General features: G+C 37.8%; 2 protein-coding genes across 3 annotated transcripts in view; one reads left to right on the top strand and one right to left on the bottom strand.

Annotated features, from left to right (window-relative positions):
* The first annotated feature begins 305 nt into the window (after window positions 1-305).
* Window positions 306-2,718, top strand: LOC145500019 (uncharacterized). The gene is made up of 2 exons (XM_081479527.1): window positions 306-448; window positions 533-2,718. The coding sequence occupies exons 1-2, from the start codon at window positions 403-405 to the stop codon at window positions 829-831; spliced, it is 345 nt and encodes a 114-aa protein (XP_081335653.1). The 5' UTR covers window positions 306-402; the 3' UTR covers window positions 832-2,718.
* A 333-nt stretch (window positions 2,719-3,051) lies between these two features.
* The window catches only part of LOC145499503 (voltage-dependent L-type calcium channel subunit alpha-1D-like), a 36,172-nt gene continuing 13,469 nt past the window's right edge, over window positions 3,052-25,754 (bottom strand). Inside the window, exons 17-45 of one of the 2 annotated variants that reach the window (XM_081479021.1) lie at window positions 24,919-25,183; window positions 24,383-24,416; window positions 24,158-24,263; window positions 23,588-23,717; window positions 23,193-23,322; window positions 22,960-23,019; window positions 22,473-22,579; window positions 21,901-22,003; window positions 21,163-21,270; window positions 20,982-21,034; window positions 20,342-20,402; window positions 20,047-20,147; window positions 19,223-19,424; window positions 18,273-18,437; window positions 17,748-17,855; window positions 15,699-15,779; window positions 15,344-15,484; window positions 12,989-13,054; window positions 12,520-12,617; window positions 12,125-12,269; window positions 11,290-11,417; window positions 10,841-10,937; window positions 9,993-10,197; window positions 8,548-8,651; window positions 8,064-8,209; window positions 7,439-7,583; window positions 7,217-7,348; window positions 5,553-5,595; window positions 4,316-4,448 (exon numbers count right to left, since the gene is read on the bottom strand). In XM_081479021.1, coding sequence (XP_081335147.1) covers window positions 4,414-4,448; window positions 5,553-5,595; window positions 7,217-7,348; window positions 7,439-7,583; window positions 8,064-8,209; window positions 8,548-8,651; window positions 9,993-10,197; window positions 10,841-10,937; window positions 11,290-11,417; window positions 12,125-12,269; window positions 12,520-12,617; window positions 12,989-13,054; window positions 15,344-15,484; window positions 15,699-15,779; window positions 17,748-17,855; window positions 18,273-18,437; window positions 19,223-19,424; window positions 20,047-20,147; window positions 20,342-20,402; window positions 20,982-21,034; window positions 21,163-21,270; window positions 21,901-22,003; window positions 22,473-22,579; window positions 22,960-23,019; window positions 23,193-23,322; window positions 23,588-23,717; window positions 24,158-24,263; window positions 24,383-24,416; window positions 24,919-25,183 — 3,299 coding nt within the window. In that variant the 3' untranslated portion in view covers window positions 4,316-4,413. Of the gene's footprint in view, window positions 4,449-5,552; window positions 5,596-7,216; window positions 7,349-7,438; window positions 7,584-8,063; window positions 8,210-8,547; window positions 8,652-9,992; window positions 10,198-10,840; window positions 10,938-11,289; window positions 11,418-12,124; window positions 12,270-12,519; window positions 12,618-12,988; window positions 13,055-15,343; window positions 15,485-15,698; window positions 15,780-17,747; window positions 17,856-18,272; window positions 18,438-19,222; window positions 19,425-20,046; window positions 20,148-20,341; window positions 20,403-20,981; window positions 21,035-21,162; window positions 21,271-21,900; window positions 22,004-22,472; window positions 22,580-22,959; window positions 23,020-23,192; window positions 23,323-23,587; window positions 23,718-24,157; window positions 24,264-24,382; window positions 24,417-24,918; window positions 25,184-25,754 lie in introns of both variants that reach the window. The other variant, XM_081479019.1, reaches the window with a different exon arrangement.

Genomic DNA, 25,754 nt, shown 5'->3' with positions numbered 1-25,754 from the left:
AGAACCTTATTATTATTATTATTACTATTATTATTATTTATTTTTTATTATTATGTTATTTTTATTTTTGTTATTCTCTGGCTAGTGGAACTAAAGCTACGTAGAGGCAGACAAGTAAAGGCAAGAATTTTAAAAGTTGCCTCTCAAGGGTCACAAACATACCAATAGAAATATGGTTAGCAGAATATTTGTGCAAAAAGTCTTTTGGTACCTAAACGTGGCCAGGTGGCGTGTCAGTCCAACAACCAATCAGCGTCGCTATTTACTAAAGCCGGTGACACCTGCTACTATAGTGTTACGCGGGCCAAATAGCAAGAATATCGCATGAACAGCTCATTGAATTCAGTGTTGTGATCAGTGCTTGTGTAAACGCGTGAACTACTCACTGAAAACAAAAAGGAAATGACCTTGTTGAGGTTAACGTTTACGCTTCTGGCCTTTGTACAGGGTGAGTTAGAGGTTTTTTTTTCCGTTAAATCTTCATTATTGTCCTGCCACTGACACGTTTGATCTCATGTTGTTTCTCCGGCAGTAATTTTCGTGGCTGACTGCAACTCTATTCCCAAACACAAATGTACACCGCCTACTTCTTCAGAAAAGCAACAAACCGAGGCATCTCTCAAGCCAGATCACTTTAAACAACTTGGCAAGGTTCAAGACATGAAGGAATGTATCGATAAATGCTGCGATGTGGAACATTGTGATCTTGCCATGATGTCGTACGGCGGACAAAACTGTTACGGTGTAGCTTGTTTCAGTGAAAACCTTTGCCAAATGCTTCCATCATACCCTACGAGAATAAGTTTTGACGTTGCACATGTGTCAAGGTGATAAATGGGAGAAGACTGTTAACGATTGCATGGTTATAGACAATCGTTTCAAGCGAAGACCGCACGCTTTGTCCTCTACGCTTCGGCAACCGGGAGCAGTCAATGAGGCATAAAACATAAAAATCTTAATACAAGGTAAATCAAGGTGTTGGAATATGGTGTAATATAAAAAAAAGAAAACATTGGACACTTTTATATCGTGAAGGTACCTCCTTATTTTATATACAAAACTAATAGGATTTATCAGCTTATTTTTTTAAGGTATAGCCATGTAAAAATGATAAAAAAATTGTTGAATGTAAATAGATTTTGATCTGGGCGATCTTGCTTGCTGCTCAGTTTATCTTTAAGGAATTACCAGCTGACAAATTGTAGACAAAAAGCTTAGATATAGAGACTTGACCAGAACCACGTGCGTAACCAGAAATTAATTAATATCGTAATCGTTCAAGAATCCCAAAACTGTGTGAATAAATTCGACAGAAAATTTCATGCCAGCAGCAAACCGACCATCGAAGGCCTTCATAGTGTGTAGATAGATTCCTACGTTATATTTGACGACAATCCATTCGCATTTGACAAAATTCTGATCACATCTCGTCTAGCATCTGTTTTAAAACAAAGATGTTCTTTAATAATAGCTGTTTGCTTCCCTGTGAAACCAGCTACCGGTAGCTCCACCGTTAACAAATTAGAAGTGTTATACCGTGCAAGTTCTCAGGTTGGTTATACTGGAGGATTAGGGCAAAAATACATCTGCACATGAACGGCTTGGAAGGTTAGAAAGAACACGCCAATGAAAGGCCCACTTCTGACGGCAACAACAGTAACAATTTATTTTTACTTCTGATATTATGTAAAGCTTAAAACATATTTTTAAACAGAAAATTGGTATCATGGCACCCAAACTGGACTCTTTTAATTGAAGCGCCCCCAGTCCTCTATAACAAGACACCTCGTACTCCTTTCGCGCACCGAACCACTGCAGACTAATCAGTAATTTGTTATAAGCAAAATTTGCTGATGCCCAGTCCCTGAGGACTTCCTTACTCGTGCTGTATAGGGGCTCTTCTGGTGGGAGAGAGGCGTACTGAGCATGTTCTGAGCATGTACTCCCACCCGGGTTCAACCCCTATACAGTGCGTGTCGTCTTTTCAATCACGGTTACTCAAGGCATTGTGAAAGGAATAAAAAACGACTGAAAAAATAACCCTGAGACTTGTATTAAGTACAAAATCCAATTTTAATCTCCATATATTGTTTTACAAAACATTATTTATCTTAACAGAAATGTATATATGTATAGGATAAATCAAATATCGGGCACGATAATTGAAATAAATTAAATTTATAAAGACAATAAATGTGATGAAAATGGAAATCACTTTTTCCTTTAGTTTTTAGTCACACCTGTACAATAAAAGCCTATTTTCCAAAAATTTCAGCGAAAAGCGACCTAGCTTTTTGTTTACTAAGGAAAAACTGTACATTGTAAAGGCAGACTTTCTCAGGGCATAAGCATTAGCAGGGACAACACACAAAAACGCAGTAAGGTGCTGATAATAATAAAAAAATCGCTATTGTTAGAAAATTTCCATCCTTTACTTATATCCCTTTCACACCAGCGTTTAACTGTGTAAATGCGGTTTATTTTAAAACGGCTCATACAGAGCATGTTTTACGCAGTAATGTATTTTGCTCGGTTAGTCTTTGTGATGGAACGGCAAGTAATAGCTGGCTATCCTTGGTCAACTTTAAAACCGTCAGTTGGCGTGAAGAAAGTGTCATTTGTATGGTATGAAGTATTGAGGAGCGGTACTGTGAGTTGTTTATCCTCTCGGCTCTCGTGGTGTTTGTTTGGCTAATTATATAATATATAACAATAGTAACAACACGATAATTCTTATGCATGTTGACAACAGACTATTTAACAATTATTCCATGAAACCGCGTTGGATATGAAGTGATAAATAACCAACGGGCGCGTAGCGCGAGTTGGTTATGATCACTTCATATCCAACAAGGTCGAATGGAATAATTGTTTTAGTATATTCTTAATCGGGTTTTTGCCGCCGATTTTTATTTCAACAATTTTACAGAGCGGAAAATTTTTAAACTTGGCGCACTGTTTTCCATATAAGGTAAAACTCCGACTAATGGCTCATAGTCGGAGTTTTTGAGCCAATCAGAGAGCTAGAAATGCAATAGTCGGAGCTGAGAATATACTAAGTAGCTAATAGCGAAGCGCGCGAGTGACTTCATAACTCAGACAAACTCTGACAAACAAAACGGAATGGTAGAAAATTTGACGCTTTTTCAAGTGCGTAAGCAAGTGTTCCTAAAACAATTTTTAAAACGAAAATTTGGCGTTCTTTTTCTTCCTATTTCTCTCAGAACACGCTTATGTTGTCTGACTCTCGGGGGGTTTCAATAATTTGCATTCTATTTTTAGACTTCGCGCGCTTCGTTATTTCACCACCAAGCCTTTAAAATGCAAACTCAGTGTAAATTTTATCATGAACAAATTCCCATAGCAACAAATAACACGAAAGTGCGAGATGTTTGAGAAAGATTTAACCCTGAGCATGTGACGTAATCATGGATAAGACTTACTTGTATTGCGCAAATCTCATAGAAAATGTTCAAATGCGCATAACAATAATTAGATAAAAGATAAAAGACGATAACAATTCACCTTCACTAATCAACAATGTTTGCACAGCGTGAAGATATGCATCAATAAAACGATGAAAAAGCGCCTGTTTTAAAAATAAGTTAACGAGGATATAACCTGCCGCATGCATCTTATGATAAATACTCTGTAAGCGTCCTCCTCAATAGTACTGATTTATGTTTTTTTTTTTGCAAAATTATTGTCCGAGAACAGTTTTTATGCACAGTAAATTTATCAAAAACGAACTTATGAAAAAAAAGCAGCGAAATAAAATAAAATTGCTTCCCAAAAATATGTTAGCGTAACGAACGTTGCATCTCAAATGATTGAATTTCAATTCACTTGTGTGTAAGGTTCCCTGTCCACTGGAACACGTTCAAGTTTCTCTCCAGGTTAGCAGCTTTTCTCCAATATAGCATTTCAGTTTGTGTCCAAACTTCCAACCACTTTGCATTTGGTCTTCTTTGGACAATTCCCTTCGGTGACATTTTCTTTCTTATGATCAATGAAAACCTCAAATGCCAGATTACGGTAAAACGTCAGCACCAGGTTTCTTCGTCATTGTCCATTATTCCATAAATATAATACGGACTTTGTCCTCTGTTAACCGCTTGCGCTACTTCAACATTTATTTGATTGATTATTTCTCTAGTTCTTCGATCATTTAACGTTCTTCCTTGTGACTCGTAAAATTCACTAAGTGGTATCAGCGAGTGTCGAGGACTGCTTTCTGCTGATTTAATCACATCCGGGAAATCAAGAAGCATTAACGATCGATCTCCTGCTAATCTTTGGGCCGACTCCTCTCCAGGCCCCTGAGCACCAGATGGCTGTGGTGATGTCACTTCTATTTTCACCATGGGTAGAGAGAGTGGGGAGGAAAGTCCGGTGGAAGAACGTGAGCGACTCTCAGAACTTGCTGTCTCCATCTCGTCTTCCAGAGCCTGCAAATGACACAAAGAAGAATTAGCAACTTTTGAAAGATTGTGGCAAAAACAAAGCAAAGCTAACTTGAACAAATTGTTTTGCCACCACATAGGACAATGAGCCAAATAGAATTCTTAGCAAAGCCATGAGACTGCTGCAAAGGGATGGAAACACACTCGAGCGAGCAGGTTTTGATCGTGCGTCTAATTGGTTAATATGAAAACATGTTCTAATTGGCTACGGCACGCTGAACTAGAAAAGGAAAAAAGCTACAGCTCTATCCTACACTCCTGATATGCTATATGTACCTATCGGACCCAGGTTGTACCGGTGGCATAGTTGATTTTGTTCACAATACTTCTTCGGATAGCGATTTATCAGGAACTCAGGACCTCAGGACCTCAGAGGTGCATTATGGTGCTTTTCAGTGACAGACATTTCTACGTGAATCCAACACTGATCCAAAATTGATGCAACATTGGCACAACATTGGTGAAAGTCGGTTTTGATTTAACAGTTCTAGACCTGATTTCAAAATTGGTTCGATAACTACAAATGGGGTTGGATGGTGTGATTCTACTTAATAGAGGAAATGCTATCCGACCAGCACTTCAAACGATAACTCATCAACTAACTTTTCTCTTATTGATTGGTCGATCGGAAGAAAATTATTACCATAGGTTTGATAATTAACGTATTTCTTAAATCAGTCTGATTTAATCTTCATGATTTATAACTGGCGTAATGCAGCCTTCTTCAAACGTACGTTCTGCACCATGACGGCTGCTGAATAAGACCTGTTGTTGGAGCGAGTTCTTGCTCCAGATATAATATGCTCTATACCACTCTTATTTGATAGTTTGCCCATAATGTTTCCTTCATTACTGTGACAATGGTTATTATAATGGTTTGGTTTAATCCTTAAGTTGAAATTATTATACTGGGTGTGTTTTGCCGTGGATGTTAGTGTGGTACCGACTGTTAACAAGTTATCCTCTCAAAAATGTTTGAAGATGTTACTGATCTTACAGACTTCACATGATCGATCGGTCATTAAGATATTGTCACTGAAAACTGACTAGCAGGTGAAATAAATGTCAGTATTAGTTCAAGCGACTAACCGTAGGGAAGCATGCACTCCATTTCAATCGTCTCTCCTTTTGGCTGAAAAGTATGGTTCAAATGAGAAAAGAAAATTCTTTGTTATTGTAATTCTGTGCCTGCTCTTCACTCCTATAGCTATATTTGCATTTTTTATAATTCAAATTCACTGTGCGTGTTTTGCTCTATTAAACTCGAGGAGTGTAAGATTTATCCAAACATTATTTTCACCCGAGTTTAATTTAGGTCGTTGACGTTCATTTTCTGAAGAAAGGGAAATGCAGAATGGTGTTAAATGTTAATTAGCAGTTAGGATGTGACGGCAGAAAATAGCCCTTACAGTAGGTTTTATTATACCCTTAAAATTATTATCCGTTATATTATCAGTGCCTTAAACTTACTCATTATTTTAAATTGAAACAAGAAATTAAAAGTAGATCAAGGATAATAAGTAGAAGGCATAACAAGTTCATTATCTGGCGCTTAATAACCAAGTGAAGCGGAATATATATATATACAGGCAAAAACTAACGATAGATAAATCCGACGTTTCGGCGACATCTTGGCGCCATTGTCAAGGGAAACTAATTAAATATGCGATTTCAAGAGTAACTAAGAGTTCAGAGTTTCTAATTTGCATAAGTTAGACAAAGACTTTAGCGCGAACTGAGTCTGATTGTACATTTAAACACGGTCGTAATTGTTTAATGAGTAACATCTCATTAATGAGACAATCAAACTTGTTGTGGCATTTTTTCAACACGCTAAAACAATTGCGAAGGTCATCCGGAATCCTGCCTGCGTGTCTATTAACATAGTGATTGCGTACTGACGAGGTCTTGCTTCTATGTCCATCAACGCAATCACTATGATAATAGACACGCAGGCAGGATTCCGGATGACCTTCGCAATTGTTTTAGCGTGTTGAAAAAATGCCACAACAAGTTTGATTGTCTCATTAATGAGATGTTACTCATTAAACAATTACGACCGTGTTTAAATGTACAATCAGACTCAGTTCGCGCTAAAGTCTTTGTCTAACTTATGCAAATTAGAAACTCTGAACTCTTAGTTACTCTTGAAATCGCATATTTAATTAGTTTCCCTTGACAATGGCGCCAAGATGTCGCCGAAACGTCGGATTTATCTATCGTTAGTTTTTGCCTGTATATGTTTATCTAAATCATTGTTGATTAGAAGCGGAATATGTAGTGAGAATTCCGGTTTTACAGAAGCTACAAGTAATAGCATTATCAGGTCATCTAAATTGGAATTTTGGTTCTGTCTTGTGTATACAAAGAGACAGAAAAGTGAAAATCTAGTCAGTGATCAGTGACGTCGGTGTTTTGCAAAGCTTAGCCTGCAGAACAGGCCGATTAGCGGGACAGAGAGCGAAAGGCTAGAGCGAAATCCGCCTGTTCTGCAGGCTATGCAAAGCTCTCCCAAAAAACCGGCGATAATTAAGAAGCTCTCAGGGCTTGAACACATTGTAGTGCATTTCAGTCCTGGCCATCTTCATCTATCATCCTTACTTCCTGATTGATCTGTCCCTGTCATTGTTTCAGTGCCTTGTCTAAATAACACCACTTACACCGAGTTTCCTATGATAGCAGAAATTATTCCGAAAATGACAGGGTCCTCTTAAATATCGAAGCTGAGGGGTTTAACAGTGAAGCCACCTTACCACTGGGTTCTTAAAGCTGAGTTTGGATGGTTTCCTTTTCAGTTTAGGGCATGCGCCGTCAATTTGGTCCTCGTCTTCCGTGTCAGTGCTGATAATAGTTGGGTTGATGTCGGTGAGATCCATCGGAGCATCCTGTAACATAAAGAAGATAACAAACAAATCCCTTATTAGTTATTTGATCAATCATGCCTTGACACACAGCAGTTAGATTCTAATTTGTACCTTGAAGTGAACAGACTTGTTGATTCCTCTAAAGTCTTCATCTTCACTGTAACTGTCTGATCGTCCAAATGGCCTTCTACTGAAGAACTTTAATGAGCGATGCATCCGGCGCTTGGAATTTAACACTTCTTCTTTTTCTTTGCTCCTGTATAATTGGCAAGAGACATAAACCACGTTCAGATCATGTACGAATATATCTTGTGAATTAGTAAGTTGAATCACTTTGAAATTGACTGAAATAAATGTCGAAAATAAAAACATGTTCTTGTCAGGAATTGAAATATTTTTTTGTTGTCTCACTCTTGCGACGAACGTGCTGAACATTCATTTGATCTTTCACTCGGATTTGGTTTTTCTTCAACAGAAAGCGACCGTAATTTCCTTATTTTTGTACTGATATTTATCATGTAATAGGCAATTGGGGATCTTTCTTGATCCAGAGAGGCGTAAACTTGTTTCTGCTCGCCTCAGTTAAATGTATCAAGATAAATACTGCCACGCATCTTAGCTGCTAAAAACATACAGTAAGCACCAAAAACAGAGAAACGTTTCTTTGACCTCAGGGTGGAAGAAATTGAGCATTTCGAACCTTCGCAATCTTCAATTAAACAATAACATGACTCACATTGTCGGAAGAGCTGTTAATGTCTTTGATCGTCTTCTTGTTGTCGTCAAGTAATCCGAAGGAGTATCGATTTCTCCCTCTTCGTCATCAGAGTTAGAGTTACCACTTCGAAGGGCTCCGACAAGCCGACGAAACAATGAAGGCCTCTGAAAAGACACATAACAGTTAGAAAACTGATCTACAGCACATGAACTTAAGAGTAGAGAATGACAGTGTTTGTTATTATGAAACAGGCCAATTAGCAGCGTGATAAATTTTAGAAATGTTGACTTACAATTTGTTATATATTGCACATGATTGGCTGAGAACTGGTAACAGATACGAATACCTCATTCAAAATAAACATAAAAAAAAACAAAAAACAGTTTTCTTGAGTTGCAATTTCATTGAGTTACCAGAACTCGAATGTCAGTTGACTTAGAAAATGTGAGTAGATCTGTAATCGATACAATTCGCACAACTTTAAAAGGCTTAACCTTCTTACTTTTTTCTTTTTCTCAAGGCGCTTCTTCTTCATGTGTTTGTAGTTTTCGTAAATCAGTTTCGCGCAGTAGATCTTACCAATGGTCATCTGCTGAGAACTCAAAACTGCAATGAAACAAAATGCCGCAAAATACGTCAAGTGGTGTAATACTTTAACAGTCTAGGACATGGGAAGATGTGGCTTTGTTTTATGTCCACCAATTGAATAAGCAAGCAGGTGTGGTTAGAGACGTTGCTAAGCGACATGATGCTTTTGACGTTATGCTAACTCGAGAACATTCAGTGAATGCGAGAATGTGGGTGCCATTTGACCAAACCTGTGAGATTAGATCAAGGAAAATTTCTTCACTGAATGCCATGTCTTCTGCTGCACCGCTTCCTAAGTTAAGATGAGGTCGCTGTACTTCAGCTATATAATGTTGCACACAAGTTCACTTACTTTAATGAATCATAATAAGTTATGGGTACATCGCGTATCTAATTTTTGTCTCAGGCCCGTTGACCACAAAATGTATTCGACACGCTCTAACTAAAACAAACATAATATATAGATTTAGCCAAGCCTAATAGCGGAGCTCCTGGGCCGGGTTGTTCAAAGCCTGATTAAGCTAACGCAGGATAAGCGAGAAATTTTGATTTGAGTTTTGTAACTTTACGGTGAGGTTTTCTGTTTATGTTGTTTGGCCTTCAGTTTTGAGTTTGAATAATCTCAAGGTCCCCAAAATAAACAAAACAAAAGCAGTTAATAGTGTTTGTAAACAAGAAAAATTTTGTACTTCGGTTGACTTTTGCAATCCTGGGTTAGCGTTAACCGGCTTCCGAACAATCCGTTCCTGTTTACAATAAGTTAACCTGACATCAGACCGCGATTCAATCGAAAACCAGCACTTGGTCAGCGGTCAACTTAAAAAAGACACGTGACCTCTATGAGCTCTAAACTTGAGCTCGCGATATGGTCACCTGATACTGGTCAGTGGATACCTTGTTTTGATAGGTGTCAATTGACCATAACATGGATGTCCAATATCAAAGAAGGACGTTATAAACCAAGGGTGCATGTCTCTGTAAACCTATTATCTAGAGTATGGCCGCCATCTTGCGCGACTCCGTCGCCGTCGTCGTCGTGCCTACACGCCTATGAGCAATACCGCTAGCCATGATAACATTCGTGGGTTTCTTTTTCATTCCTATATCGGTATGGCGCTCCGCTTAGCGACCCTGCGGGCCGCCGGAGCTCCGCTATCATCATGTTGACCAGTCAAGAGCAAAATAAAAACTAAATACACCGTGACTTGATCAGTTGTTACCACCCATGATTTGTTATCGAAGCAATTTCCTTTTGAGTTAAAAGATTTTATATCCCCGAAGCATGCTGCCGAGGCATCAGTTTGTCATCAAAATATAAACATTAATCAAAGCGGTTTCTAGTTAACGTACTATTCTTACCTGACTGAAGAGGAATCATCTTTTCCAGTATCTTCTTGGACGTTTTTGGCCACAGTATTTTTATCGTTCTTCTAAGTTCACTGTCGGCGTATGCTGGGTCTCCTGTGCTAAATATCCCAAGCGCTGTTCTGATGAGCGCAAACAAGGTGGATGTGAATAAGACCGTGTTGTCGCCCATGATTGGCATGTTCATCTTTATCAGACGCTTCCAAGAAAACAAATACGGAAAATTGTTACACGACAATCTACTGCAAATTTTGGGAGATTTTTGAGGGGTGAACTGAGAAAAGTGAACAACAACAACAGCTAAAAGACAAGAAAAGCAAAGCTGCTAAATATTGGTGTGAAACACTGACATAACATTTCAACAATTTGCAACAGCCGTTGGAATGATGAAGTCGTGTAAAAAAAATAGATAAGATCCAACAAAACAAGGAACGAACGAATGTACGACAAAAACATCAATAAGTAGAAACAGTGCAGTTGCGACAGCGGGTCTGCTCCGAGTTTTATTTTCAACGCAACTTCTTGAAACACAGAGAAACACTTTCTAGCGTGAAATCAGTAAATATTAAGTAAATGAGTAACACAAGGAATGACTGTCTAAATTAGAGAATAATAACGGGAACAGACATGGTCGTTTGTGATGTCTCAATGGTGAGGTACATGTTCTGAGAATAGAAATAATTCCTTGATATCATTTCGCGTGCACTCTTTTATAGTTTTTCTTTCTTCAGAGTGCTCAATATAATCATAGAACCATTTCGAATGCAATTTACACCACAAAAAATAAAATAAGAGAGCAAAGTCTAACATCATAACCTTTACACTTAGCAAATCACGTGTACCTTATAGGCGATAAACTTTGGGCATTTTCTTCCAAACCCCACCGGGGGAGACATGTCACACATCAAGCGGTACACCTCTGTGTGTGGAATCCGTCCTCTGAAGAAACAAAAATAAATGGTACGCAATGAATGCTCTGGATGACGCTTAGGAATGTCCTAAATATCAGCTGTCCGCGAAATTGAAAAGTAACTAAAGTCCAAACAACCCTTGGGTTGTTAGATGTTTTAGAACTTCGGATAGGCTCTGCTCTGAAATGGTGGGAGTCGTTTTTGTTCACTGAAAAACAGTGGCAAACTTTCAACCTTCAATCTTGGCTGTGGATTTCCCTGGGGTAGCTGGATGGGTCTTATCCGTTCATTCTCTAAATACTTAGCAACTGAGTCCATAGCTAAGTCGTGTTTCTTGTTAATTACATAGAGTTCTACCAAGAAATCATTGGTGTTCTTACGTGGCGCCTGGGTCATATTCGGACCAGACTCTCACAAACTCGTCCAGGTGATGAGGGCCTAGAATGGACTCGTCACGAGTCAAATACTCGAAGTTGTCCATAATAACAGCAACAAAGAGATTTAGCATCTGAAATAAACAAAGAAACAACCTTGATGTAACAGCAAGCCGCGAAAACACAAACAAACAAGCAAACAAACAAACAAACAAAATAAAAGAAAACGCAGATCAGCTTTCAGAATACACGTATTCTACGGCCGGCTTTAAGCTTTAAGGTTAGGGCTACTTTCGCGGTTACGTTAAGACTGGAAGGAAGCAAGCCTTAAGTTGTCCACAACTAACATTTATCAAAGAATCAAAGAAATTTGTTTTTTGCGCAAAAAGTTATATACCAATAAGCCAGATGAAACTGTTGTAACCATCAAGTTCTGTTATATCAGACGGTCAAGTCACTTGTCAGAAAGTACAATAAAGCTTCCAGAAAAATATAACGCAAACCAGGCGGATAGTTTGCTGTTTACTGACGGGATTTAACGCCCTGTTTCCAATAAAGGCCCCCGTACTCTGAATGTTGTTTTGACAATAAGCATCACTATTCCCTCCTATTCCTATTTCAGTTACAACACCATGAGAGTGCAATCATTAACACGAAGCTTCTTGTGAAAGAACAATTCCTTTAAACGAAAGATCTCTCTTTTTTCACACTTAATGTCAGAAAACGAAGTAAGCGCTCAGTCCTCAGCAAGCGTCATGACACTATTCAATCTCCACACGGCTAAGCTGCAGTGTGCGCTTGACGCACACGAAGTGTTCTTTAGCGCTCCTCTTACACTTACCAAGAACGTGCAAAAAAAGTAAAAAGTACAGAAATAGATAATGGAAGCGACAGTGCTGCCACAACTTCTGTTTTCATCAGAATCACACTTGGCATCGTCAAAACAGTCCAGCATTATTTTATGCCAGTTCTCGCCTGTGGATGCTCTGCAACAGCAATGACACAAGTCAAGGATTGATTTCAAGAGTGCATTTTTAATAACATTTTAATGCAATTGTACGAGTTGTCAGTCCAAATTAATCGTAGTGAGAGAACTATGCTATTAGTATCACACAACCTATTTTTGTCGAAATGCTACGGTACTAAGAGATACTCAAATATTAGACTGAATCAGTGATTTGTTTTGACAGGAATCTTACTCAGATCTCTTATTCACTGTAACAGAGAAGTATTTACCTGAACAGGACTTGAAGTGCCATGAAGAAGTTCCGGAAATTGTTATGATGGTTTATTTGCTTGCTCCAGTCCTCACTCGGGCGAATCCTGCCAAACAACTAAAACGGCAATGTGCTGATAAGGATAAACGTGATTTGCTGTTACATTGTGCGATCATAATGATGACGATGATAGCTTCGATGACGTTGATAATGATCATGACGGAAGTGTTTTGCTAGTGATCGAATAAACGCTGAAAAATCGCCTACCTAAGTTGCCGACTCGTGTGTTGTCCAGGAAAAAGGCCCAAACATCAAAGACGAAAAGATTGCTTCCAATTTATAAAGGGTCCTTTTTGTCTCACGTTTATTCGCTTAATGGCCTACAAGGAAATCCTAGGTATTGTTGAGGTATTGAAAAATAGGTCGATAACGTCCACTCTGTTCATTACGTTATTGTTGTCAAACTTTTGAGAAGTACAATATCTTACCTGCATTCCGATGACAGCGTAGACGAAAAACAACATACCAAGTAAAATGACCACATAAGGCAGCGCCTGTTGACGGGGGATTGACAGAAGTTCAGTTTGATTAATCTGATACTGATTTTTCACATTTCCACACACAATTCCACATTTATTTATTTCTTTATTCCTCCAATTCCTAGCTAATACATAGATACAGTGGAACCTTGATTTAACGAAGTCGCCGGGGACCGGCCAAATTTGTTCGTTAAATCGAGGGTTTGTTATATCGAAAACCTCGATATAACGAATTTGAGGGGAAACGATCAAAATGTTCGTTATATCGAGGTCATAGTTAATGCTTGGTTTGTAACACAGGTGACTTCTGTCACGCAATTCAAAGCAATTTTCGTCATCCAGAAGTGCCGCGTTTTGAGATGCAATTCATTAAGCATGGTGGCTTTCAGTATCAATTATTTTCACTTTTGAGCGGACGCGCAGCTTTTGTTTACAAAAAACGACACTTTCAGAGTAGCGATTTAAAAATGTTGCAACGTAGAGGTTATACAGAAAATTGTCTATGTAAACAAGGAAACGGGCTTTAGTGTTGTTATATTGCACTACCCAACATTTCCGGATTTCAAAGAAGATAGAGCAGAAGTTAATTGATGTCGAAATACTATAGTGCTAATGTCTATGGCATATAATAAGCCGTTGACTGAAAGACTGCTGTCTCTTTACCACAAGGATTACACGGATTTGTTGACTGTTGATCTGTTCAGCGTTTATCTTCTGTCGCGTGTTGACATTGTAATTCGTTATATCGAGGTAGATTTTACGTTTGGGCTTCCGGATTATGTTCGTTATATCGAAGAATTCGTTATATCGAGGTTCGTTGTATCGAGGTTCTATTCCATACATTTTACTGTAACTTTGGCCGGGACAGTTCGTTATATCGAAGAATTCGTTAAATAGAGGTTCGTTAAATCGAGGTTCCACTGTATGTAAATATAACGTAAAGAAAGTAAATAGTAACCGATAGTGCTTTGTAACGAAGAAAAAAAACGCATAAAACAGAAATTACATCACTTAAATTGAATTACATTGTATATTGGAAGGAGAGGAGAGGGGCACATCTAGATAAACTAATTTTGTGCCCCTTAAAGTTATGTATAACTTGAGATTATTAATAAAAAGAAAAGGAAAAAAGAAGAGGAAAAATGACAAAATAGCTCAGAAAGTTATAAAGAGATAATGTTTTCATTAGTATTGAGCAAGGTACCAGCGAAAAAGTGCTTTTCTAAACATTTTTTTAGATGGTTTGTCTCTAATGGATTGCAGAATATTATTCCAAAAGAAACTTCCAGTAATACTAGGGCAAAATCTTCTAAGATTAGTTCGAAATGAAGGTACTGCAACTTGGTTGGATGATGCACTACGGGTACTGTAATTATGTAGTGTAGATACTAATGAAACAGGTAAATTAGGAAACTTATCATGGTGGAAATAATCATAAAAAAGCATACACGTGTTCAGTTTAACAATATCAGGAAATTTCAGAAAGCCTAAGGATGAGTAGTGTGGAGTTATTGATTCCATTAAAGGAACATCATTTATAACACGAACCGCTTTGTTTTGTAATTTTACGATTTGAGACAATGGAGCGTTATAATTATTTCCCCAAAGTGTACAAGCATAGGTAAGGTAAGGATAAATAAGAGAATAATAGACACTAATAAGTGTTGCTTTTGATACATAATGTTTCAACTTAACCATTATATTTATATCTTTGCTAATTTTGCCACATATGTAGTCAATTCCACATACAAGTATTAAGAATTCTTTCATCCTTTCCTATCTTAATTTGTACATGATTTCATTTACTTTTGTTTAATTTTCCTATTGCTATGTATTTATGAATAAGCTCGTTTGTAATTAGATTATGATAGACTGGCCCGCCTGGATCAGCGCTAGCTATCTCCTGGCCAGGCCAGTTGTAACAATGTAAGTTGATCAACGAAAAAATATAGACTGTTGTTGTAGTTAAATATTTTAATTGAAATGACTTACAAGCTGCGACTGTGGTGATAGGCGTAACATATCAGTAGAAAAACAGTGAGCAACAATGCTGTTTAGTCGTGTTGTATCTTAAAGACGTGACATATTCGTATTTTGTCGTCTTTGTGCGCCCATAAGTCACGGCTCACGAAATACCGATAACTGTGGCAGCGGTAACAGCCGGTGGATAATTACAACGTGACCTTAATACAAAACGCGTAACTTTGGGGAGGTTTGAAGGTATATGGCCAACTTCGTGTTTATTTTTCTTGTTTCCCATCACCCAAACCTAAACAAATAGTCAAAGCAACAACATCCGCTCACCTTGAATGACTGTAGGAATGTCCACAATAGAATTCGTATGGTGTATCCTTGTCTCAGTAGTTTTACCAGCCGAGCAGCTCGAAAGAGTCGGAAAAAACTCGGGTCTACTGGAAGGGCGTCACTGGCCTTTTGGGTGGTTGACTAGTGAGGGAAAGATTTTGTTGCACATACAATTCTTAACTATATCTTCTTCACTTGTTCTGCTATGTAATAAAGCACTTGCAAATAATTTTTTGTCTAGGTCAACGAAAGAATTAAATTGAATGAATGAATGAATGAATAAATCAGTCAATGAATGAAGGATGTCGTAAATGAAAGAAAAAAAAAAACTTGATAAATGTTGATATTTACTTACGTTTAATTCTAGGATTACGCCGACCAAAGTGGTGATGACAATGATGAAGTCAAACACATTCCAGAAATCTCGAAAGTAATTCTGAAATAATAACAAATGATTTTTTAATCTTTTATTCTGGAAAGTAAGAGATCAAGGTGCCCTTCGAATTAAATTTAGGTGGGGTCATAGGTGATTGTTACTGAGACGTAATATATCAGACAACATAGACCGTGTTTTCCCACATTTCCAAACACAGAGTATAGAGTTGACAGTACGAAGCGCTGCGGAATGTTGTTGAGGAATTCGAACTTCGAGATTTTTGAAAATATGGGAACACACTGCCTCTAGCGTTTGATATATCTTCTTGATCAAAACTACAACTAACCAGAAAACAGAGAAATGAAATGATAAAAATATGAGCTAATTAAGATCATATCCAAACATCATAACGATTATGATTTCCTTTGTTTCAACTATCACACATCCTTTTATCCTTGATTGGAAACTCATGTTGTTCAGTACAGGAACACCTCTCTTGTGGTTAACCTGCTTAAGGTTACTGTATACCTTGAGAGGTGTCTCGCGTCCAAGGGATGTAGCGCGTCCGGTTTAAGCGGTAGATACCTAAACCCCTATATCAAATTAAAGCTTATAGAGCTGGCTATCAAACTACACCAAGAATTTTGAAATGAAATGAATTGCCGATTTTTTCAGGACCACCAAATGCGAGCGCCCTAATCACCTTTTGGAAGCTACAAGTCAAAGCGAATTTTGTTTTTCGCCGATTTAGTTTTTTCCCCGATTTAGGGACAAAAAGCGGTAAAAAGCGTGTCTGCGTTTTGCCATATTCAATTACAGTAAAATGTTACAGAACATTTTTTAAATAGGATTTAAAAAATGTGAAGTGATCGTACAAAAATCGCTCTCGGAGAAAAAATATTTCGAAATAAACAATTCGCAGACATGATTTTGTTTATTATATGTTAATCTAGCTACTGTCCAAATTTGAGGGCAATCGAAGAAATTCCCTTTGATTTGTAACTCTTTAAAGTGTCTGCTTCAAGCGAAAAAATTTATTCGAGAAAACAGCGCTAAGAAAAATCTCTTACTTCGCAAACAAACTCCGCCCACAAACGCCTTCAACAGGGTTCTCAGATCACTAAGCCAATCGGCGTTTGGAAAGTTTTTTCTCGCGGTGAAATTTACGCGTGAATCTCCAAAGCACCCTTGTGTTTCGCAATGCGCTGAAAGCTGGTCTGGCAAAATGGGGAAGACGAAAAAGGATACGAACGCTAGAGTGGCTGGGCGAAGAAAACAAACAAAAGAAAGCGCGGCGGAGCAAATGTGCTTGGACAATATTCCAATGAATCTCAATGAGTCAGACGATTCATCGGTATCGGACTCAACAGAAGAGTCACTGTAAAAATCGCTGTTATCGCTGTCAAGTTCCCAAATTTTTACAGAACCTTTCTCTTCTCTTGACTCGATCTTTTTGCCCGCTTGATACGATAGCCTTAGCTTCATCCGCGAGGCCAATTTTCGCTTCTTCACTCCGAGATATATTTTCATTCGTTCTTAGCTGTTTCGCTTTTTCGAACTGGTCCACGGAGTTTTCCGTGGTCCACGTTTACTTATAACTTAATAGAATTACACCTAATGCTTGGATTAACAATGCTGATCAACTGAGTAGATGTGAGTAGCCAGTCAATTCGTGGTATCCATATTTCCGCGAAAGTCGTCTCGGTTGATTGCATACGCGTTATAGGGCTGTCAATCAAGAGGGAACTTTTACTTCCGGCCATAACGTAAAACCTCCATTTTTCCGCCAATATTTAGTTTTTTTCAATTTTTTTTTTTCAGAAATAAGAGATTACTCTTCGACTATTACTTTGACCCAAAAATCCAAATTTGAAGAAAATTACCGATCTGAAGGTATACGGTAACCTTAATATCAGGAGCGCTTGGTAAGCAACCCAAGTTTACGATTAAAATGGCTGACGTTTAAAAGTCAGCCCTACAGAAAGAGACGTTAAAGGAATAAACAGGGACGTGATAAAATAAACTAACCTGTCTAAACGCTATCAGCTTCAAAATGGCTTCGGACAGAAACACGAAAGTGAAAGCGGCGTTTAAATTGATGAGGATTCTCTCATACTGAGGAGAAGCATCGTCATACTGTAGAGAAAGAGGAACCTGCTAATCCTAACATTGATCGGAAACTTACTTCTCCTTATAGTATCGATACAAGTCCGAAGTGCAAGGAGGGGAATAAAACAACTGATCACTTATGAGGAATGTAAGAGTTGAAATAGAAATACGATATGTGCAATGATAAATTAGGACATGGATAACATGAAACAGCTGTCTCCGGCTTTGCTGAAGAAACTTAAATGCACTTCAATTTACTGCTATTATATGTTTTATTTTCCGTTGCGTTGGAACATTTAGCTGCGAGTTTCGTCTATTAGAATTTGCATTCCTTCTTGTCTCTTCCTTCGAATGTTTCTTACCTACCACTCCGGACGATCTAACAGCTGTCACACATTCTTAAGAAATAACCAAAAATATAGTTGGTTATTTAGAATTTCTTACCGAGACCATAAGAACTATTGCGTTGAGAACAATAGTGGCCATGATAAAGATTTCAAAGGGTTTGGAGTCCACAACCTTCCACACTTTATAAACACAAGTGTTTTTATCCTCCGGCATGTAACGTTGTCTTGGTTTGGCTGTCATGGCGAACTGAATGCAATCTCGCTGAAATATAAAATATAAATTGGCTCATAAACGCGCAGAGTGCTGGAGTGTAAAGCAAAAATTATATTTTACCAATAGATGCAAAGAAACAGTGTTACTTCAAGAAACTTTCATTTGAATTGTCACATGCATGCGACTGATTGAGGGCGTCATCGTCAGACTTAGAAGACAGAGTAAAAGTTGAAGTAAAGTTGATGAAACACTTCGTAGGATTTTAAAAACATTCGATGCACATTTATCATGAGTAATCGAGAAACAATTTTCTTACAGTCCAGATAATGAGGAAGAGGCGTCCTCTCTACTTAACCCTTTGAATAACAACTACACATATATGCGTAATTAATGGTCGTGCTCTTTGTACCACTTGTGACGTCATCAATTTAAATGTCATCAGATATTCTTGATAAGCAGATGGTAGTGCTAGGCTAGCCCTTTCCGCACAATGGTCAGGTTTAGATATCGACGACATTCCGACGTCGCAAATCGAAAAACAACGTTATCAGTTTTGGTGCAAAAATGGTGGTAAAATGGTCCACAACGCGTATGATTGATCAAGGTCCATTTCTAGGCTTCGCCCGTATTTAACATCCAACTTTTCACCGCAGCCAGAAAGAACATACAATGCAAAAGAAAGCCAGTGTAAAAGGGCCGAGAAAAAAAGAAAGGAAAGGGCCAACAAACGAAATTGAGAACGGTTAATGGTAGAAAACGGTATTTTTTGGCGAAAGTTTGGCATTCTAAGGGTTAAAAGGAATTCTACGTTCAATTAGGTATGGTGTTAATACCTGATTTCTATCGAGTTCACATCCATCCATTTCTTTTTCTCCTTGCTCTTGAAATGTAACAATGATCAGAGCTACGAACATGTTTAAAAAGAAGAAAGAAAACACAACAACAAAACAGACATAGTACAAAGACATCTGGATTTGGTAATCCTTGATAGGCCCTTGATCCTCTTTGGTCGCGTCAACAGTGTGATACATTCCTCTGTAGGGATAAAAGAAGAAACAAGTTACTCTGAAGTCAACTTAATTAAAGCATAAAATTGAAATAACCGAAAAATGGAGTTACAGCTTGTCTTGTAAGTTATTAAGTCAACTTCAATTCGACGATAGCGGTACACTAGCGTTGGGGGTGGGGGGCGGGGGGGGGGGGGGAGGAGGAGGGAGAGCGATGTAACCCTAAGAGGTCTTTGCAGAATTTTGAAAAGAGGATTTACTGCTGAAACTTTCTATAGCTGTCCATTCCCTCCCTCACCGGAACTTTTAATGTGTCAACTATTTCTCCGTATCATTTGACAGTGCCGTGGAGAAGGCATTTATGATTTTGACTTACAGGTCAAGACAAATTTCGTTTTCTCCGGCAAATTCGTCTGTTTTTTTTATCTTGTTTACTGGTGGGCATACTATTGTTATGATTTTTGACTTCTAAGAGAATATAGAAATCCAAGATGGCAGATCTCATTTTGAATTTCACTATTTGTAGAACAAGTCGAAATTTACCTGTCTAATATTTATATGGAAAGGGATATTTCTGTGGAAACGATACACAGAAAAACTCAAAATAGGTATTGATCACATGATTGAAGAACATGTGTTACGAAACTTACTGAGGCCACCCCTCCCCAGTAGAAGAGGAAAACAAAGCCAACATGGCATGTGGTACGTTGTCGAAGTTAAACTTGTGTTTCTTCCACTCTCTGTCTTTAACCTGAAGGTGTAAAACATAAGAGCTTGACATTTTTGACGAAGACAAACTTAAGGAAGAGAAAGAATCTCATTCAGCGTCCTTGGAACAAATAAACTCAAAGTGAAACAGGAAAGCGGCGTGCTAGATTTCTTCACTGCTAGAAGATTGTCATCTTCGAATTTTACAGAAATTCATTTACATTAGATAATAGATACCTCAAAATTATCCAGACTTATTTTACTGTTGATGGCAACATTGTACTTGAAGTATTGTCCTCTGCAAAGAAAAACATTGAATTCATTCCGTAAACTAATTAACACTCTAATCTAAAGACAGCGAGATACAGAGAAGAGTGGCAAAACAAACATGATTTATTTTGCTGTGAGTTGAAGTTTTTAAAAATAACATCTTGGTTAAATTCCCGCTCGTATACAATGATCATAACATTTAGAGAGAGAACACTACAGGTATAAGGCTTGGCAAGTATTCCATCAAATCTCTCGGCCCGCACATATGGTCCAATTTTTCAATTGGAAAATCTTAATCTCTTTTAAAATTTTAATTTTTTTAAAGAGTGTCCCCAGTCAGTTTTGAAAAGTTTGATTAAGTGAAGGTTTTACTTAGAAAACGTGTTGGATATAGCTGGTCCTTAGCAGGCGTGTCGGCTGACGTCCAGGGTGTGTTCAGAAAAAGGCGAGATTCGTTTAAACTCTACACAAGACAACTTGCGTTGTTAAGAAGAAACTGTTTGCATGTAAAAGTTATTTTCACAGTAAAACAAAGCCAAGCGACAGAATGCCAAGGCTCTTGTCAGCGTGGTTATGATGGAGTAGGTGACAGAGGCTGAATACTTACTGACAAGTTGCATTCGTCATCTTCGAAAGATCTGTACAATACCAAAATTTCCCCTAAGAATAAAAACAAAATTTGTTATACTGGCAACCAAATAACAGTTCGTGTTGGGCAAGGCTCTCGTACGCGCTTCTTTCTTATATTAAAAATACAAATGAAGATAAAATATTTTAGAGACTAATACCTTAAACAACTGCACGCCAACCACAGCGAATATGAAGTAGAACAATAACGTGATGAGGAGAATGTTGCGTACATTCTTTAAAGAATACATCATGCACTCGAACACAGCCTAAAAATTATAAACAAATCTAAGTATTGGAAATTAAATACTTTTTTTGAAAAATTTCATAGTTATTATCTCTACGATATATCTCATATCAGTGTAATAAAGTCATTTTCATCGCAGCCATTTGATAACTTGTATTATTCTCATACGATTTTTTTTTTCATTTAAGAGCTCAGACTCTCTTTTCGTCTTCAACCGAAACACACCCTAAAAAAAGCAAGAAACAGGTAGACAAAATCGAGAGATAGGTACACTCGACTCTTTGCGGAAATCTCAGTCCGATTCTCGAAAAACATCCTCGTGAAATGAACGTGTCGATTAGTTGGAGAGGGTGTCAGTTTGGGCTTAAAAAGCTCTTGTACGTCATTTAATCGGTATGAAACTTCAGCCCGGGATGAAAAGTGAATCTGTGTAGGCGCAGTGATTGTACTTTTCACGAAACAAGAAGTTTGTTTCACATTTGGCGTCCGCGCTTATATTTTAGCCAGGATGGAAATTCTTGATGTAATTACAGCAAAACTCCACCCCTTACCCTTCGAAAGTAATAATAATAAAACAGCAACAAAAATCTTTTATCAGAATGATGACATGATGATTGAAGACATATAATGAACATATAACACTGAATCTAACCTTAAGTTTTTTTGACTTGTTAATAGCCTTCAAAGGTCTGAGCACTCGTAAAACACGAAATGACTTGATAGCATCCTTCTGTAAGTTGTCGTCAGTTCCTATGCTGAGAACCACGAACACAAGAACCTTCAGAGTCTATGCTTGAATTGAATACGGTCACCCAACTAGTTTAGCTTTTTAGTTATTTTGGGTGTCCCACTACTGTATGTACTGTACTGTATATTTGTTTATTTATAATTATAATCTTGTTAATTCTTTTAGTTGTTTACGGTAGTAGAAATAAACTGTTGTTGTTGTTCCAAGTAATCAAGAACAGAATATTTAAAAAATCAAACACTAAGACGGCTTCCATTGTGGTAGACTGGCTCCAAAGGGATGTATCCCTATAGCTGCCTTACCAATCTATAAAGCTGTTTTTATCTTTTTCAATTAGTTAACTTTTTTAAATTGCAGTGCAATTTAAATTACATGTATATATACAAATTTTGTTACCTCGTACCCAAGGGGAATTTTCAGAGTTACTTTACTTATAAATACGTTAATATTCTAACCATAAAAATAACTGTACTAACTCTAACAGCAAGGCAGCAATATTACAGCCCACAACGAAGGCATCGATGACATTCCATCCACTTCTCAGATAAGATCCCTTGTGAAGTATCACACCAAGGTCGATCATCTGCACACAAAAAAAGCTTCACTTACAATCACAATCATTTCCGTCAAGAAATCGTTGCCTTTAATACAATATATTCTTTATGATTTTTTTTTTACTTTTTTTTTCCGCAATGATGATTATTTCGTAGAAAGTCAAAGGGGTCAAGATACAGATGTGGTCCAATTGTCAATATCAAGCTGTGATGTTACAGTGTTTTTTATTTATCATTGGGTTTTCCATGTTATGGGTAGGGCTACACAAATGCTCTTCCATTGCTCTCTGTCTAGTTCAGCCTTTCTGTACCATTCGTCCTTCCCACCAGCCCACTTTCCGCGTAGTGGAATAAGTAATAGTTGGTCTAATAAACTTTAAAAGAGATATACGTTTATAGATATTGTTACCTTTACTAGAACTTCTAACGCAAAGATCCCTGTAATACCATAGTCAAAATAACGAATAACCTGTGCAAAATTGAAAACGTTGGGTACAAAGTTATATTTTAAGAAAGAAATGATGTCGAGGAAACTGTTACCAGACATTACAGAAATAAAACTGAAAAAAAGAAGTGAAAATGCCGCTTTGCAAAATTGTGTTTTTACTTAGCAAATGGTTCAATGAAGTGCACGCGACAGACCTTGTTTCTTGATGCATCCGGGTGGACTGGGTCTTCTATTGCTAATAACACGCTACTGATTAAAATGACCGCCAAAATGAAGTCATCAAAATATCGAAGATTTACAACCCAGTGACAAGCCTGGCGAATACTGCAATGAATGAGATAAAAGAAAACAAAAAAATATAATAACAGCGAAAAAGAATATGAACCTGGATGATTTATTAAATTTTACACATGAAATCTGGTCCTTCTTCTTGCAGACCCAGAAGAGAAGAAAATTTAGAAGTTACAGAAGATGCTGCATAATTTAGATCGATGGATGAGTTTATTTTATTGCAGACTTAATAAGCAAACTACCTTTGCAAAGTAGCAGAAACAAGAAACATTTCACGGACTTATTGGAGTGCACTTACGGATTATCAGGACCAAAAATAAACATGGAACTCTTTCGTATGATTGGTACGTTTCTGTGAATGTTACGTCTCCGTATAATACGCCCCGCATCACGCAAGCTGAGTAACGTTCTACGAGGTACACTGTTCTCTGAAAAATAAATAAATAAATAAATAAATAAACAACTAATTAAAACAAGGTGATATCGGCGTAAATTTTTAATTCCTAGCTATAACTGTCCTGAGATGGTGTGTCGGTATCCGACATGTTCTGATGGGTGGACCAACAGTTCCAGGCTCGAAATATAAGTTCTCGTTACGCATTTTTTGTCTTCATTTAACTTCTGAAAATAACATAGTACATTGAGACAGTATTCCCCATGCGTTATTTTTCTGTTCTTCTCATAACCGGCTGCTTTGAAGTGTGGTGATATCGTAAGGCCATATTAGATGTGGATGATAAACCTCTCGACACGCTGCTGTGTTATTTTACACAATGCATAAGACTCAGTATTCTCAATCACTCATCCTTGAAACTGTTTCACTGACCTCCCTGACGGGATTCCTTACCGTCCCCACCCTGGATCTCACCTGTATCTTCTCCTTCTTCTTCTTTGTCAGGGTTTTCTTTGGAATTGCCGTTCGACATTTGTCCATTCGTAGCCTGAGGAAATTTACCATCTTGGGAAATCTTCACCTGTTATTGAACGAGCAAACAAAAAATGAACAAAAATGTTATGATAATATTGTACGAAAAGGAGGGAAAAACAAGGAATAAAGCTGATTAATAATTCATGTTAGGAGTCTCTGTCTTACCCTTAAAGCTGACTTCTTGTTCCATCTCGCTCCCCTAAAATGGAAATAAAGAGAACTGTATTATCATCGTTCTCCTACTGCGATCTTCTGGCTGAGGATAGTTTCTAAATGAATTGTTGTTAGTGACAAACGTTTCGACAACCTCAGACAATCACACTAGATGAACCACTGATACTCTTGGATTCAAACCATAATATGAATGATAGTTTGGATACGGGTAAACACACATTTGAAATAATGGATATTTGTTTGGGCAAAGCATATTTGTTGTGAGCCGATTGCGTTGTCATCAGCTTAAGTAACGTTGATCTGTTTCAAAGCTAGGGATGAGAGGTGCCTGACAGTTTACGAGTGGCTGTTCTAAACTCCAGCATCGAACGAATAAACTACTTTCCTGGGATACTCTAGTCTATAGTTTTTATCCAACAATTACTCGCTCTTATTTGTACACCTGAATTACGAAAAATTTTGTTTAAGTAAGCTGTTTTCCTGGAATACATTTTCAACACACGGAAAACACTGGTACTGCTAGTTACCTTGGAGACACATGATCCAAAGATGGATACACTGGTTTCATGTTGTGAAATGGATTGTCGTTGTCATTTTTGCTATGGTTAATATTTTTTATGGCCATAAGAACAGGAATCTGCCGAGCTTTAGCCCATCCGTCCCTTTTTTTTTCAAGCCTCTTTTTTCTCATGGCTTCTAGCTGTCTTTGTTCCTCTTTTTCGTCTTGCGTCACGGCCTGTGCGTTTGCCAAGTTGTCTACTGCGATGGCTAAAAATACATTTAGTAACGTGTCTGGTGTAGTTTGGTTAAGAAAACCTAATTAATTTAAGCTGTTTATATGTAGAGAATGTAGAGAACTCATTTTCTCATTTACTTAACCTTTATTCGCTTTCAATGCGTCCTGGACGGGATGCTAGTTACTTGCTTAAATTTTGTAACATTGCAGTACTCCCCATTTACAGCACGTTATGGAGATGGCCGCGGTGGGGTAAAAGAAAAATATACTATGTCTAGGAAATTGCTGATATGCAAAAACAATGACGTAACTGTCTCCTTACAACGACGTCATGAAACCACTTATAATGGTTCACTCAATCGTCTGTGAACATACCAAGCAGCTTTCAGTGAATTATCAGAGTTGACATGGCATGCCTCTAAAAAGAGGGCTTTCGTAGGGGTGCTGAAATCTCAGATTTTAGCGAAATTTTCGCCGATTTCTCAGCTGTCAGTCCACATTTTAGCCCATCTCTCAGTTATCAGTAGATTATGTAGATCTGCGACCTTAGCTATCGATGACAAGACTAGCAATTTCTCAGCTGAAAGCAACAATTTTGAGCAATTCTCAGCTATAAGTTAAACCCTC

The sequence above is a fragment of the Orbicella franksi genome, chromosome 10 (genome assembly GCF_964199315.1).
Source record: "Orbicella franksi chromosome 10, jaOrbFran1.1, whole genome shotgun sequence".
In the NCBI taxonomy this organism is placed as follows: domain Eukaryota; kingdom Metazoa; phylum Cnidaria; class Anthozoa; order Scleractinia; family Merulinidae; genus Orbicella; species Orbicella franksi.
The sequence above is the reverse complement of the archived record's forward strand: the minus strand, read 5'-3'. Positions and strand labels throughout refer to the sequence as shown.

Bases quoted from the DNA above. Each gene is read 5' to 3' on its own strand.
- LOC145500019 (XM_081479527.1), top strand. From the start codon at position 403: ATGACCTTGTTGAGGTTAACGTTTACGCTTCTGGCCTTTGTACAGG. The intron at 449-532 runs GTGAGTTAGAGG...TTTCTCCGGCAG, and splicing joins GCTTCTGGCCTTTGTACAGG to TAATTTTCGTGGCTGACTGC.